Source organism: Saccopteryx bilineata, chromosome 2 (genome assembly GCF_036850765.1).
Source record: "Saccopteryx bilineata isolate mSacBil1 chromosome 2, mSacBil1_pri_phased_curated, whole genome shotgun sequence".
Classification (NCBI taxonomy): Eukaryota; Metazoa; Chordata; class Mammalia; order Chiroptera; family Emballonuridae; genus Saccopteryx; species Saccopteryx bilineata.
Genome location: NC_089491.1, coordinates 101,143,168 through 101,160,009, shown reverse-complemented (window position 1 = coordinate 101,160,009; position 16,842 = coordinate 101,143,168). Strand labels below are relative to the sequence as shown.

General features: G+C 39.2%; 1 protein-coding gene across 5 annotated transcripts in view; it reads right to left on the bottom strand.

Annotated features, from left to right (window-relative positions):
* Positions 1-16,842, bottom strand: part of AUH (AU RNA binding methylglutaconyl-CoA hydratase) — a 162,560-nt gene that overhangs the window by 130,618 nt on the left and 15,100 nt on the right. For 4 of the 5 annotated variants that reach the window (XR_010729108.1, XM_066257507.1, XM_066257508.1 and 1 more), the window contains exons 2-3: positions 14,805-14,872; positions 14,611-14,698 (exon numbers count right to left, since the gene is read on the bottom strand). The exons of the other annotated variant lie outside the window; for it this stretch is intronic. Coding sequence is in view for 3 of the 4 variants with exons in the window: in XM_066257507.1 (XP_066113604.1) it covers positions 14,611-14,698; positions 14,805-14,872 (156 nt within the window). In the remaining variant the exon portion in view is untranslated. The remainder of the gene's footprint in view (positions 1-14,610; positions 14,699-14,804; positions 14,873-16,842) is intronic. 5 annotated transcript variants of the gene reach the window in all.

Genomic DNA, 16,842 nt, shown 5'->3' with positions numbered 1-16,842 from the left:
AACAGAGTAACGCCCCAAATGGGCAGAGCATCACCCCATTGGGGGCTTGCCAGGTGGATCCCGGTCAGGGTGCATGCAGGAGTCTGTCTCTGCCTCCCCTCCTCTCATGGAAAGAAAGAAAGAAGGAAGGAAGGAAGGAAGGAAGGAAGGAAGGAAGGAAGGAAGGAAGGAAGGAAGGAAAGAAAGAAAGAAAGAAAGAAAGAAAGAAAGAAAGAAAGAAAGAAAGAAAGAAAGAAAGAAAGAAAGGAAGGAAGGAAGGAAGGAAGGAAGAAAATTAAAACAATAAAAAGCTGGTTGTTCAAGATAAGCTTCTAGCCATATTAAGTAAAAAAAAGAGAGGATACAAATGACCAGTATCAGAAATGAAAGAAGGAAATAACAACAAATCCAATAGACATTAAAAGGTTAATAAAAGAACCCTATGAACAACTCTATACCTATAAGTGACAATCTATAGGAAATGAATCAATTCCTTGAGAGATGCAAACTGTCCAAACTCACATAAGAAGAAATAATCTCAATAAGCCTATGTCTATTCACGATATTATTGGGTCAATAACCTGCAAAAACAAAAAGCACCAGCCTAGATGGGTAAATTCTACCAAACATTTTAGGAAGAAATTATTCCAATTCACTACAATCTCTTTCACAGGACAGAAGCAGAGGGAATACTTCCAAACTCACTCTATGAGGCCAGCATTGCCCTAATACCAAAACCAACAAGACATTACAAGAAAACTACAGGCCAATCTTTCTCATGAACATAGATGCAAAGGTCTCAACAAAATATCAGCAAATCAAATCCAACAATGTATAAAAAAAAATCACACACCACCACTAAGTGAGTTCTATGCTGGTAGGCAGGGCAGTTTAGCATTCAAAAATCAATTAAAATAATCCATCACTTCAGCAGGACTAAAATATATATATCAATATATCACATGATCATATCAAGAGATGCAGAAGAAGCATTTGACAAATTTAATATCCATTTATCACACTCTCAATAAATTAGGAGGGGAATTTCATAAAGAATATCTGGGCCCTGGCCGGTTGGCTCAGCAGTAGAGCGTCGGCCTGGCGTGCGGAGGACCCGGGTTCGATTCCCAGCCAGGGCACATAGGAGAAGCGCCCATTTGCTTCTCCACCCCTCCGCCGCGCTTTCCTCTCTGTCTCTCTCTTCCCCTCCCGCAGCCAAGGCTCCATTGGAGCAAAGATGGCCCGGGCGCTGGGGATGGCTCTGTGGCCTCTGCCTCAGGTGCTAGAGTGGCTCTGGTCGCAATATGGCGACGCCCAGGATGGGCAGAGCATCGCCCCCTGGGGGGCAGAGCACCGCCCCTGGTGAGTGTGCCGGGTGGATCCCGGTCGGGCGCATGCGGGAGTCTGTCTGACTGTCTCTCCCTGTTTCCAGCTTCAGAAAAATGAAAAAAAAAAAAAAATCTATAAAACGCCTACAGTTAACATTACCATTAATGGTGAGACACTTGAAGTTTTCCCACTATGACCAGGTCAAGGCAAGGATATACTCCCTCACCACTCTTTTTCAGTGTCATACATAAGTCTTTACAGGCAGACCTCAAGATATGGCAGGTTTAGTTCCAGACAATGGCAATAAGCAAACATCACAATAAAGCCAGTCACATAAATTTTCTGGTTCCCCACTGCATGTAAAAGTTATGTTTATATTATACATGGTCCATTAAGCATGCAATGACATATGTCCCTTAATTAAAAAGTACTTTATGACCAAAAAATTCTAACCGTCATCTGAACCTTTAGCAAATCAGTCATTTTGCTGGTCTTGCCTCAATGTTGATAAAAACATATAATCTTCAAAGTACAATAAAATGAGGTATGCCTGTATTGATGCAATAAAACAAGAAAAGGTAATACAGACTGGGAAGGAAGATAGATATAAAACTCACTGTTCACAAATGACATGATCATCTACTATGTAGAAAATCCAAAAGAATTGACAAAAACATTCCTGCAATCAGTAAGTGATTAAACCAATGTTGCAGAATATAGGGTTAATATACAAAAATCAATCACTTGTTTATACACCAACAATGAGCAAGTGGAATTTGAAACTGAAAACACAGTATCATTTATATCAGCACCCCAGAAAATGAAATACTTAGATATACATCTAACAAAATATGCACAGGATCTCCATGAGAAAAACCATACAACCAATCAAAGCAGTAAGTAAACAGAGATATATTCCATGTTCATGGATAGGAAGACTCAGTAGTGTCAAGATGTCAGTTCTTCCCAATTTGATTTATAGATTTAATGTATGGACACAACATCAAAGGATACCCAAGAAAAAAATAATGGATATGCTGGACTCCATTAAAATGAAAACACTTCTGCTCTCCAAAAGACTAATTCAAGAAAACAAACCACAGACTGGTAGAAAATATTTGCAAAAGACACATCAGGTAAAGGACTATGATCTAAAATATACAAAGAACTCTTAAAATACAACAATAAGAAAACAACTCAAATACTAGGTCAAAGACCTTAATAAACAGCATTATACCTTTGTCCAAACTCATAGAAGGCACAACACCAAGAGTGAACCACGATGCAAACAATGAACTCTGAGCGATTATCCTGTGTCAGCGCAGGTCCATCAGGTGTCACACGTGTGCTGCTCTGGTGGGGGTGTTGATATGGGGAAGGCTGTGCCTGTGTGAGGGCAGGGGGAGAGGGGAAATCTCTGTACCTTCTCCTCAGATTTGCTATGGAACTACAACTACTCTAAGAAATAAATTTTAAAAAAGTAGACAGTAATTTTTCTCAAAGTTTTCTACAGTAACTCTCCATTTAATGAAAAAGACAGCTCTGCATAGGATTTCCTCAAAATTCAAGGCTCTAATAAACAAAACTTCATTTTTCTTCGAAGTGAAGTATCCTTTCACCAACCAAAGCCCAAAGCCACCACCGTGTCTAGCACCCCAGGCGCTCAGGGCTTACTTGCAGGCTTCTCTCCTCCCAGACAGGCCATGATCATTCCATCAGCATGCGAACTGTGACAAATCTCTATCTTCAGAAAGCCCCAATAACTTCTCACACACTTCCAGCTAGTATCATATTTCTATAAACATGGGATAATTTCTGGGATATACTGTTAAATGGCAAAAGTAAAGTGCAAAGGAGTACATGGAGAATGAGACTTGTACAAGGAAGAAATGAAACAGGTAAGCAAGCACACCTTACATTCTGCAAAAAGAAACATGATGGATACACTAGAAACCAGTGAGACTCGTGAACACCCTCAAGGGTGGGACTCAGATGGAAGGGACTGGAGGCAGGAAGTGGGCAGTGATATGTCCATGTGCAGTTTTGCCTTCGAAACCATGTTGATATTTCACATACACAAAGTAAAATAAACAAGAGCAAGGAAACCTAACTTTATTTTATATGAATAAAATATAACTACATTAAAGTGGAAATAATGTAAATAATTTTTCAACATGGTATTTTTCCTCTATACCCTAAGTCTAAACACATATATACTCTAAGTAAATAAAGTATATTAAACTCTAGTGAGAAAGTGTGTTTATCACAATGGCATAGATCACAGTTTTGAAACTATTTTTTGCATATTATGGGACTGGGCAAATTAGTAAATATATTGCAGGTAATACAAATATAAAATGGAGGAAGATAAGAATGAATTCTATGCTGGTGAACTGGAAGTGGAGTTACCTGTGTGAACTCGTGGTATTCAAAATATGAATACAGACACTGATGTAAAGATGTGTGTACATATATAATGCAACATATTCATTTATTTATACCTATTTCTCAGCTCTGTCTGGTAAAAGGGCCTAGAAACCCAAGGAACAATGAGCAGAGGTAGCACATAGACCTTGACTCCTAAATACCTTTCTACACAGGAGGGAACTGGAAACATCCCCCTCGGACTATGACGGAGCAAGTGGTACTAGACTCTCAAACTATAAGAACTGTCTTTCAAATGATCAACCAGTAGTGAGGTGTAGGAATCTGCTGTCTCTCAGCTTTCTTTCTGAAGGCCTTTTACAGGCAGGGGTGCAAGGCAGCGAGACCTACATAAAGCCAGCAGGGCAGTCCTGATGACACAGAGAGGAGTCCAGGAGGCTGGACTGCAGGGCAGGACACTGGAGAGGAAAGAGCTTTTGAGAAAGAGCTCCCATAATCTGTGTGGCACTCCCTTAAACTCTAAACTGAAATGACCAATTCATGACAATCATCAGGGAAAGAGTACCGCAGGTAGCAGTGGCATGAACAACTCCTGGTGTATGTTATTACCAGTAGGAATCAAAACAGTGCACAGAGCACAGAACATCCCGGGCATTCAGGAAAGAGAACAGAAGCTGTAAAAGCAAGCCTCAAAGGGCCAGGCAGGTCCTCCAGGACAGTGACCATCTGCTGGAACAAAACATGCTTTGAGAAACACACCCACAAGGGACTGTCCTGTCAGTCATAAAACAAAACTGATTCACAGACATTTCACATAATTCAAGACAAGAAAATCATCAAAAGTTTACAGTTAGGAAGAGATAACAAGTATATGCATTATAAATGTTTTAAATGAGTTAATTATACTGGTACTTAATGTATTAATCATGTTGCCTTTACTTTTATTTTAGAGAATATGAAAATACTACCTCCAGCTCTCAAACCTTAGCTTGCCCCAAAAAGTCCTAAGTTATTCGAATGGAAATTCTAATCAGAGTTCTCAGGAACCTTTAACCTCAAGATTATCCGAGTTCTCAGTAGCCTTCAAACCTAGCATTTACCCGAATGATGCTACTGAACAAAACACTGTACAACCGTGAGTTTCAGACTGTCTGCAGGATCAGTCATCAATCACACAAGAAAAAGGCAACCATCTCTGAATGTTTAGAGACAAAGCCTCTAAAAGCATCTTCTTGTGGAGATCAATGGAACTGCGTCAGGCTTCTCTGGCTGCAGGTGAGGGGCCAGGTGGACAGCAGAGGAGAGAAAGGAATCCAGCCAACCAGGAGAAAGCACACCGCAGCCTGCCGCCCATTCTACACCCAGTGCCCATCAAGGTCCTCAAACTAAAATGGTCTTTATTTATTTCTAAAGCACTGTGAAATGTTTAAATTAAAAAGAATACAAAGCCCTGGCCGGTTGGCTCAGCGGTAGAGCGTCAGCCTGGTGTGCAGGGGACCCGGGTTCGATTCCCGGCCAGGGCACATAGGAGAAGCGCCCATTTGTTTCTCCACCCCCCTCCCCTCCTTCCTCTCTGTCTCTCTCTTCCCCTCCCGCAGCCAAGGCTCCATTGGAGCAAAGATGGCCCGGGCGCTGGGGATGGCTCCTTGGCCTCTGCCCCAGGCGCTAGAGTGGCTCTGGTCTCAACAGAGCGACGCCCCAGAGGGGCAGAGCATCACCCCCTGGTGGGCAGAGCATCGCCCCTGGTGGGCGTGCCGGGTGGATCCCGGTCGGGCGCATGCGGGAGTCTGTCTGACTGTCTCTCCCCGTTTCCAGCTTCAGAAAAATACAAAAAAAAAAAAATACAAAGATTTTAAGAGACTTACGGTCACATAGTGATAGGTTACGAGGAATACAATAGGGACATCTTTAGGGGGCCATCTTTCAGTTCACCACACACATTATTCCTGGGGATTATTTGAAGCAGAGGAAAGGGGCGGTTCTTTTCTAAGATCACTTGGCTGTTTTGTGGGAAGTGTATTCCAATGGGCAAGAGTGGGAGGAGAGGAATGAGTCAGCAGGTTAGCAGTAATATACACTTCCTATTTATTTCTTAAAGAGAATATTTGCAGAGCATACAATATTATTTCAGTAGTTTTTAAAGTGGAAATGGGAGCAGAAATGAATGAGCAACAGCCAGTCATTACTACCTCCTTAGAAAGGCCGTGAGTACTCAGGGCTGTTTCCAAAGGATCTCTGGCATGTTCAAATGAACAGCTTGGGACAGAGGGGCTGAACACTAACCCTCTGGTCCAATGGTTGATTTTTCTGGCAAAGAGCCCCCATCCCAAAGCTCTCAAGGGGCCACTGCCTTGAGTCACCTCATCATCATACTAAAGGTACTCTTATCAATCAGGAAATTCCTAGGGTTTTAGCTCTGTGCTAGGAAACAGGCCAGAGTCCTAGGATGCACTCTGCTTCATTTTTGTCTACAATGCAAAATGTGGATTTAGGTCTAAATGTAAGACGTAAAAACTGAAAATGTTCCAGAAGAAAACATAGTGGACCTGGATGGTTGGCTCAATGGATAGAGTGTTTGCCCAGTGTATGGACATCCCGGGTTTGATTCCCAGTCAGGGCACACAAGAGAAGTGATCATCTGTTTCTCTCCCCCTTCTCTCTCTCTTCTCCTACCATAGCCAGTGGCTTGACTGGTTCAAGAATTGGCCCCAGGTACTGAGGATAACTTGGTTGATGCAAACATCAGCCCCAGACAGGGATTGCCAGGTGCATCCCAGTCAGAATGCATGCAGGAGTCTAACTATCTCCCATCTTGTCACTTAAGAAAAAAAAAAAAAAAAGAAGAGTTGAATGGAAAAGGATGCCCGACTTCTCACTTCATCTTACTTGGGGAAAGGTCATGTATTGTCACTGTAAATGCTATCAGGTCTACCAGAAAGCATTTCTGTTTCTATCACAAGTTTCGACATGTAAGCACATGTTTATTTGGCGCATGTGTGCCTCTCTATTTTTATCGCTTAATGCATACATACTGACGTAGTAAATTAACTAAAACAAAGTTGATTCACGTTAGTCTTATGTGTGAAGCGATAGTGTACCCATGGCTACTGATAAAGTTCATTTATGCCACTGTAATTTTTACGAATTTCAACAAGGAAGAAATGCTACAGAAGCATGTAGAAATTTATTGAAAGTGTTTGGTGAAGGTACAGTTTCTGATAGGACATGCAGAAGATGGTTCAAAAAATTCGAAACAGGTGATTTCGACCTTTCTGATAAGCCACGTTCTGGGCGACCATCTTTGATTGATGATGATGTTGTTAAGACCATGTTGGGGCAAGATCCTTTTCTGACAACATCAGAGATCGCAGAAAGGCTTAATTCAGCTCAGCAAACCATTTCGGACCATATTCGGAAGATAGGGTTGGTGTGGAAATATTCAATCTGGGTGCCACATGAATCAAGTCAGAAGAATTTGGATGATCGAGTCGTCATATGCACATCTCTGCTTGCTCGGAATAAGATCGAGCCCTTCTTGAACCGGATAATAACTGGGGATGAAAAGTGGATTACCTACGAAAACATCGTAAGGAAAAGGGCATATTGTGAACCCGGAAAACCTAGCCCTTCCACCTCTAAACCAAATTTGACTCTGAATAAGAGAATGTTGTGTATATGATGAGACATTCGAGGACCAATACATTATGAGCTTTTAAAACCGAACGAAAAGCTCAATTTGGAGAAGTATTGTCAGCAACTGGATAATTTAAAGACAGTAGTCCAAGAAAAGAGGCTGGCCATGTTCAATAGGAAGAACATCATACTGCATCATGATAATGCCAGGCCACATGCTGCTTTGGGGACTCGTCAAAAAATTGCAGAACTAGGCTGGAAAATTCTGTCGCATCCACCATATTCCCCGGACTTAGCACCCTCCGACTATCACTTGTTTTTGTCCTTACAAAATTTTTTGAAGGGCAAAAAATTCAAAAATGAAGCAGTTATCAAACAAGCACTGGTTCAATTTTTCGCATCAAAAGATAAAACATTTTTCAAAAATGGGATAAACAAATTGCCCTCATGCTGGCAAGAAATCATTAATAATAATGGCAATTATATTATTTAATAAAGTTTATTGACCGTAAGAAAAATTTGTATTTTGTTTTATTCCAAAAACAGACAGAACTTTCCGGTAGACCGTATATATTGGAACAGAATAAATAGATATGTCATATCTGGCCTCCTCTCACTTAAAAAAAAAAGTTTGAGAAAGTCTTTGTGATTCTGAAGTAGAATAATATTGCTTAGTTCACAAACTATAAAAGAAAACAAATTGATTAATTGGACTTCAATTGAAATACTCTTGTTCTTCAAATCAAACTAAAAAAAGCAACAAAGTGAGAGAAAATACCTGCAAAACATATATCAGATAAACTATAAAACTCGCCTGACCAGGCGGTGGCACAGTAGATAGAACGTCGGACTGGGACATGGAGGACCCAGGTTCAAAACCCCGAGGTCGCCAGCTTGAGCATGGGTTCATCTGGTTTGAGCAAAGCTCACCCACTTGGGCCCCAGATCACTAGCTTGAGCAAGGGGTTACTCGGTCTGCTGTAGCCCCACGGTCAAGGCACATATGAGAAAGCAATCAATGAACAACTAAAGTGCTGCAACAAAAAATTGATGCTTCTCATCTCTCCCTTCCTGTCTGTCTGTCTCTATCTGTCCCTGTCTCTGACTCTCTCTCTGTCTCTGAAAAAAAAACAACTATAAAACTCTAGTAATATCCTAACAAAAACATGAGCAAAAGATGTGAATAAACACTAATCATATAACAGGTGACAAAAAAATCCAGCAGAAACGATGCTCAAAACCATCAGTCATTAGAGAAAGGCATACTAAAACCACAATGACTTATAACTACATACCCATTAGAATGTCTAAAATTAAAAAAGACTGACAGTATCAAGTGTTGACAAGAACGTGGAGCACCCATATCTCGCATCCATTGCTGGAGGAAATACAAAATAAGCGCCATCACTTGTCAGTGTCTTATAAAACAGAGCATACTGGGTTATTTTACAACCCAGTCATTTGACTCCTAAGTACGCATTTATCTGAAAAAATCAAAAACGTGTTCATAAAAAGACTTGTATGTGAATGTTTATAGGGACAGTATTTATAAAAGATTAGATATCAGAAAAACCCAAATGACCATCAACTTCTAGACAGATAACAAACTGTGGTATAGCCATACAATGGACCACTCAGCATATAAAATGAATACTCAGCATTTAAAATAAAAACCATACACTCAGCAATAAAACAAAACTACTGAAACATACAGCATGGTGAACCCCAAGCATTATGCTAAATGAAAAAGCCAGGTACAAAAGACCAACTATAGTAGGATTCCATTTATAAGACATTATTTTTGCACTAAGATGCAAAACTATGGTAACAAGGAGATCAGTGGTTTAACGAGTAAGAGTAGGGGAAGGGATGGACTACAAACAGGCACAAGAAAGCTTTTAAGTGTTGAACATGTTCTGTTATCACAACTGTGATCACGATTTAAATATCTGTCAGAACTCATCAATTATATGCTTCCAACTGGTACACTGTATTGCAAGTAATGTATACCTCAATAAAAAAAATTTTTAATTCAAAAACATAAAATGTAACAAAGGAATTCTATCTAAACTAGTATGAATTTGTGGGTAGCTAGCCTTTCACTTTTCTTATGAAACGCTCTAAGGTAGCTATTTTCAACTGGTGTGCCGCAAGAAGTTTTAAAAGATGTTAATACCTGACTATTCTGTCAGGGCAGTGACCTCTCTCCCCTTAAATTGTCAAATAAAAAATGACAACAGCCAACACAACTATAGACATCCAATGTGAATGAATCAGAATTACACCTGTTTTTTGGTCAGTTCAGCAAAATATATATAATATATTATATATATAATATATATATATTATATATATATATATTATATATATATATCACCACAGAATTTTATTAGTTTATGTGTGCCATGAGATGAAAAAGATTGGAAATCGCTGCTCCAAGGGATTAACATTCAAATATATAAATATAACAACCTGAGATTCTGAAACAATTCTGAATAGATCACTTTGTAAGTCAGAGGCTCCCATATACCTAACCACATCATGATATACAAATCTAGTTAAGCAATACACACAACAGTCAATAAAGCACACTGACAAATTTAGTGAGAAGTTTGGTCAGAACAAAATTTACTAGAATTCAAAAGCAGAAGCAAAACTACCATACTTTAAAAAAAAAAGTCACACTAGTGTAATTTAATGAAACACTGAATTTAGAGTTCTATGTACAAGAATCAATTACCAAGAATTGTTTATAAGCTATTTTAGTAATTTCAAAGGAAAAAATTCTCAGTCTCCGTAATTTCTCATAAAATTTCACTTTAAACAATTTATGGTAAAAACAATCCATATGTACTTTCCACTTCATTTTAGAACACCAAAGTAACAAAAATAAACAGATGGCAAGGGTTACAAGTTTACAACCAAGGCGGCAGCCTAACCACAAGAGCTTTTTCACAATTTCATTATAGATAATATATTTAAAATGTGATTATGAAAACATTTGGAAATAGTTTTATTTCAGCTCTCTTTTGTGTGAGAAGATAAAATTTTTAAATGAATAAATAAGTAATTTGTAGAATATGTGGGACAGAGCACACATTCAAGCCAATCTCTGATATAAACTATGTAGTCAGTGCTTCACATGAGCTTTGATTACTGAAATGATACACGACTCAGTATTTTACAAGAAGTAGAGGCAAAAAAGAGAACATAACAGCAATTCCTGACCTGGAATCATGCTCAGGGTATGGCATGGTATCTGAAAACATATACTTATAGAAAACACTGTCTACAGCCATGATAATTATGATCCTTTTTTTTTGTATCTAGATATAGTTGTGATTAATAACAGAAAATTCATTTAAACACATTACTATTGCCAAAGTGGTATTGATATTGTGTATCGACTCAATCAACATAGGATCGTTATGATGTGTAAGTGTATGAAATTTTTAGAACTTAAGAAAAAAGATACATAAAAAAGAAAAACAGAAATCACTAGAATCATAAAGAAAACCTGCCGTAGGGGTCAGGAGTAGTTCTGGCTAAGTTACTACTTTAATCAGGTTCTTACCTTCACAGGGATTCTATCAAAAGAAAGCAGGTGAATTGTTCTACATGATTGTCTTATTCTAAAAATGGTTTCCTCTCAATGTTTGTAGCAATTCAGAAACTCAGTGTCACAATTTTAGTTACTAAAACTGAAAAAATATACTAATACACTAGGTGATATTTTTTCAAATTTACAATGTATGTATATTCACTTAATCTAATTGTAAGTAACAATTATTACTACAGAAAGTTTGAAGATGGAGAAAAGGTGTCCACTCCTAATCCACAGTCTTATTTGTAGACATAGTTTGCACAGCTGGAGTCATGATGGGCATAACATTCCATACACAGCTCCGTCTCACAACATGAACTTTCCACACTATAATGTAGTCTTCATATCATCACATTACATAGTTCCTTAACATCCCACTGAGTACATCTGTATGTTCATGTCTGTTTGTATGCACCTGTAGAATGAAATACTGGAATAATAATAAATAATAAAGATTGTTATTTTTATTAGGAGAAGAATGGAATAGAGGGAGGGGGACGAGCAGGACTTCTCCTTTGTCTACTTTTTCCATATATTTTGTATACATACATTTCACACATTTTGACCTATTATTTTTTAAAAAACTAAAATTTGATTTTAAAAATGTAAGTGAAATATAGTTATTTATTCTAAATAATAGATTTAAATGGGAAGTCAGAAATCCTGTGTCCAACCTACAGTGCATATAGGAATTACATCTATAGTGCTTAATTAACTGGTTTTCTAGCATACTAGAAAAATGATGTAGAAAAAATGAACCAAAGTCAGGAGCCAGAGTGATCTGAGCTAATTCAGAGATGCTGCTAACTGCCCCAGCAAACAGTCCCTGAAAAGAGCATCGGGGAATCACAGCAGAGAAAAAGTTGATTAATCTCAGCGAATACATGCTGAGTCCTTATGATGTGCTGTGTTCAGAGAACACAAAAGATGATTTCCTTTTTCTTTTTTTTTTTTTTTGTATTTTTCTGAGGTTGGAAACGGGGAGGCAGTCAGACTCCCACATGCGCCCCACCGGGATCCACCCGGCATGCCCACCAGGGGACGATGCTCTGCCCATCTGGGGCATCGCTCTGCCACAATCAGAGCCATTCTAGTGCCTGAGGCAGAGGTCACAAAGCCATCCTCAGCGCCCTGGCAAACTTTGCTCCAATGGAGCCTTGGCTGTGGGAGGGGAAGAGAGAGACAGAGAGGAAGGAGAGGGGGAGGGGTGGAGAAGCTAATGGGTGCTTCTCCTGTGTGCCCTGGCCAGGAATCGAACCCGGGACTCCTGCACGCCAGGCCGACGCTCTACCACTGAGCCAACTGGCCAGGGCCAAAAGATGATTTCCAAAGAAGAAAAAGAGAAGTTCCTATCCCCAAGAAATTGAGGCAAGAAGACTGCTTCACAAGCTCTAAGTTTTTAGAAATGAGCCAGATGCCACAGGAACACTGATGCACAGAGAGGAGAAACCAGTGGGGGAGAGAGGGAAGAGGGAAATGAGCACCTTTAGGGAGCTGGGGGACCAGGAGAATCATTAATAAACAAGTTGACTGTTCTAGAGGATTTGGGTTTTAATATCACTACTTCAGAATAGATACTAAAACTCTCGTGAAAGACTGTATACTTCGACAATAACTAATGAATGAGGCTTGATTAAAATGAGTATTTTAAGGTAATATAAGCTACAAGGTTAAATTTATCTGGACTTACACTTAATCTTTACACATTAATAAACTGTCCATTTGAAACATATGTAAGCAAAGAAAACTTTCACAGAGATTCAAAAGAATGGTCCTATTATACACACTGAGTTCATACTGATTTGCCCCAAATTTTTCTAGAATTCAAACACTAATTTTTTTTTTACAAAATACAGTAACAGTAAAATATAGATTATCTTGATCATGCAAAAGTTTAAAAGCACACACAGCACAGAAAGGAGATCTGATTAACTCTTGGGAAAAAGTATTCAGAGCTAATCTGGTAAAAAATGATTTGGTATATTACTTAATATGTCCCCAAAAAGGCAGCCTATAAAAGATATCTGTATAAACTGTACTAAAGCATTAAAGACTTTTTCAAAGAATATAAATAGTACAGAGATGCAAACATACAGCTACAGTGTAATCACAAGAGCTGCGACCAAGAGAAAGACAGCAATGGTACTCCGGTCATTCACACTACTTCTCAGGTGCCGTCTGCCCTCCCAGTATCACTACTACTCCTCAGAGACTCACATAACTGGGCCCCATAAAGGCCCCCTAACTGCTCAATGTCCCCCCACCCCATAAGGTCTTCAGCAGCCCTCGAAACACCTGAGTGCAATGACCTCACAGCCACCCATCACGGCATTTGACTCAGTCCCCTGCAGAAATAGTCACTGGTCCTAAAGTCACACATACAAGAAGTCTATTGTCTTGGTGTAAGTTTTTCAGCAATAAAATTAAAATACATATAAAGCCCTCGTTTAAAACTATGGACAGCCATCATTTACTACTGACTTCCCTTTAGGCATACTGTCGCACTGAAGCCTCAACCTACACGGCTGACTGTCACCCGTGATTGACATGTTCAAGCAGAACCCTGCACTACAAACCTCTTCACCCAGGCAGCCGAGGAGGATAACTTCACTGTCTTTGACTAACAAACTGAATTAAAACTAACTTACAAGTACGCTACATTACTTCAAAAGCCAAAAAACAATTCAATCACGCAGAATGTTCCTACACACTGTAAAATCTTGCAATATTTTAAGGTAAAAGCCACAGAGTTTGAAGACTGAAAAGCTACTGACCCTTAAGAATGAAACTGAAGAACAGCAGTTTCACAACTAAAACACCTAAGAAACCTAAGAAGTTCCGTGCAGAAATGCTTCCCCATGTGCTCAGCAGCGTTCTGGGGATACTCTGAATGCTCAATAAATACTCGTTTAATTAATAAAACACTCTATGTTGTTCTCTCAAATGTCTGATTACCTCAAAGGGATTATCAAAAAACAAAAACATTTATGCTTCAGTCAAGTTCTACTTTCATTGCTTCTTAGTAAATTACAATGATGTTGCATGTTATCAGCACTTTTTATCTTAATCATCTAGGTTTCTTACTAGTTAAAACAGATCTCATTCAATGTCATGGCTTAAAAATACTTAAAAATGTGGAAAATACAAAACAACATTATCTTTATCTTTTGGTAGGCAGTATAAACAAAAAAAATTTTTTTTTTATCTTTCACTGCTAAAGATACCAAATTTAAAATACATTCTGTGAACAGAAGCAGGCACTACTTCACACAGCAACCTTCAAAGCCAGTGCCGACACTCAACACTTTGTTCTTGGGCAGCTACTGCTTGTCAATTAAGGTATTTTTTTTGAATCACTAACAAATACAGAGCACACTGTAGTGGGCAGGAAGCCCAGTTTTTCCTTCCCAGCTGATCTTTCATAAACATTATCCATATACTACAAACAAATATTTTAACAGCTCAAATTTTTTCTTCGATATACAAAACAAGCCACATGTTATAAAAGTTTCTAATAGTGACACAGCATCTTCTCTTACAGCCTAGTTAAAAAAGAAAAGACAAAGAGGAATTGCTGGTAATGTTCTTCAAACCACAGAACACTTTATGATGGGAAATAGGCTGTTACTGAGGAAATATCAAACTACAGCTTAATTTTATAACAAAATGTATTTACATACCAGCACAGAATATCCCTGGGACTTCACTCCTGAGTATTACAGTCCGCACTTTCTTGTCAGACTTTAAAGCATCCACAGCTTTTGAGAGCTAAACAAAAACAGGGAGGGTAAGAGAAAAAAGGGAAAAAATTTTCAGATTGATGTCAACACTGTAGCTTAATATTAGAAGCAAACAGTTTAATCTTTACACTCACCATTTTTACAAGGTTTTTACTGAATGAATTTTTGGCATAAGCTCTGTTTATTCCAAGCACCACAATTCCTAGTTAAGAAAAAAAAAAAAGCACAATTACTTGGGTCAGTGAGTTTTCAGGGGACAGACTCCCACACACACAGCTGGCTGATCTGGGACTTAGGAAATCTACTACCTCAGAGTTTCACTCCAAGAGCTTTTCTTTCATGTGTACCTTCCTTTTCAAGTATGTTTTTAAAGAATATGGTATGTGTAACATGTATAAAGTCAATCTTGTGGTTAATATTCACTGCTTTTCTTCAAACTGTTAGAGAACTTTTAACATCATGGCCTTTCAGTTTAACTCTTCTGAAGCACCTCCGTGATGACCAGCATATTTAGGTAGACTCCACCTCACCAAGTCAGACTAACTAGAAGGAAGGCTACGCTTACCAGTGAAAATCCTCAATTATAGCGTGCTGTTTAAATGTGGTTTCATCACCCTCACCTACATACAGAAGTAACAGGTAACAAAATCCTGTCCCAGACAGGCACTGCAGGATCAGCTTCTGTGCTAGTGGCTTACATGCCAGGTCTCAGTTCCTCTTTTTGTCACATTAGCTCAGGGGTCGGGAACCTTTTTGGCTGAGAGAGCCATGAACACCACATATTTTAAAATGTAATTCTATGAGAGCCATACAACAACCCATGTATGTTATGCATTATCCAATAAAAATTTGGTGTTGTCCCAGAGGACAGCTGTGATTGGCTCCAGCCACCCGCAACCATGAACATGAGTGGTAGGAAATGAATGGACTGTAATACATGAGAATGTTTTGTATTTTTAACATTATTTTTTTAATTAAAGATTTGTCTGTGAGCCAGATGCAGCCATCAAAAGAGCCACATCTGGCTCGTGAGCCATAGGTTCCCAAACCCTGCATTAGCTAGTTTTCAATATCCCCACCCCCGGTGTCTATCCCTCTGTTGCACACACTTAAAAGACAGCACTTCCATGTACAATTCCAACAGGCAATTCAACCTCAGCTCACAGAAACAAAATTCATTCTCTCTCCCACAAACAAAGCCAGGCTCCTCCTCCTCACTCTCCTAATTTTACCAGACCGTCATCTAAATCCATTCCCCCATTCCAACTGCCGCAGTCAGATCCATTTTCCAAAAACGATTTTTGCATAGAATTCACCCCTTGCTTAAATATCTTCAATTTTTCTTATTTCCAAAATATGAGTTCAAAGATCATAATTTGATATTAAAAGATGTCTACACCCATAATCAACCTTCTTGTTTGATTGTGCTTACCTGAGTCAGCACAAATTTTCTTTATAGAACAGAAAGGCCCTACACTTGGTTGAGAGTGGGGGTGGGTAGAATCCTTATTTGTAAGTGGGTTAAACTAAAGACAACAAATTGTACACATGCCTTCTCTATGCAAAAAAAACCTGTGCAAACCCGTTTTTCAAAAAAAGTACAAAGATGACTTTGGCTCACAGTAGAATAAACTTGCAAGAATTCCAAATGACCTCAATATGAGAAAATCCTGAGGGAAAAGTGGTATGTAGGCACTGAACAGCTAGTGACCACGGCCAGGCCCTAGGACAAACAACAGCAGCTACTGCTAAGTGAGCAGCTGAGCTGTGCCAGACACTCTTCCCAGCGCGCTCTCTTAGCTCCCGGAAGCCCCACAACCCAGGGGTAGACAGAAACTGCATCCTTACTGAACAGATAGAGACACTGGGAGTTGGAGCAGTTCAGTAACTACCTGCCGCTAGTGAGAGTCTAACTCCACGCCAGACTGTCAGACTATGCTACCGTGTTCCAGCTTCAGTTTCCTCACGGAGAAAATCATACGGACACACTAGATGTGTTCATCCATTCAGGTGGGCTGACTGCACACTGTGGTGCTCAACTGCACAAACTTACAGAGTATAGGAAAAGACATGAACAACCATAAAAATGTACAATTCAAAATGCTTTACTTTCTAAATGGTTATTACAGTCGCTGTAGCCAGAATTGATATTGGCTGGGGGCAATGGGAAAG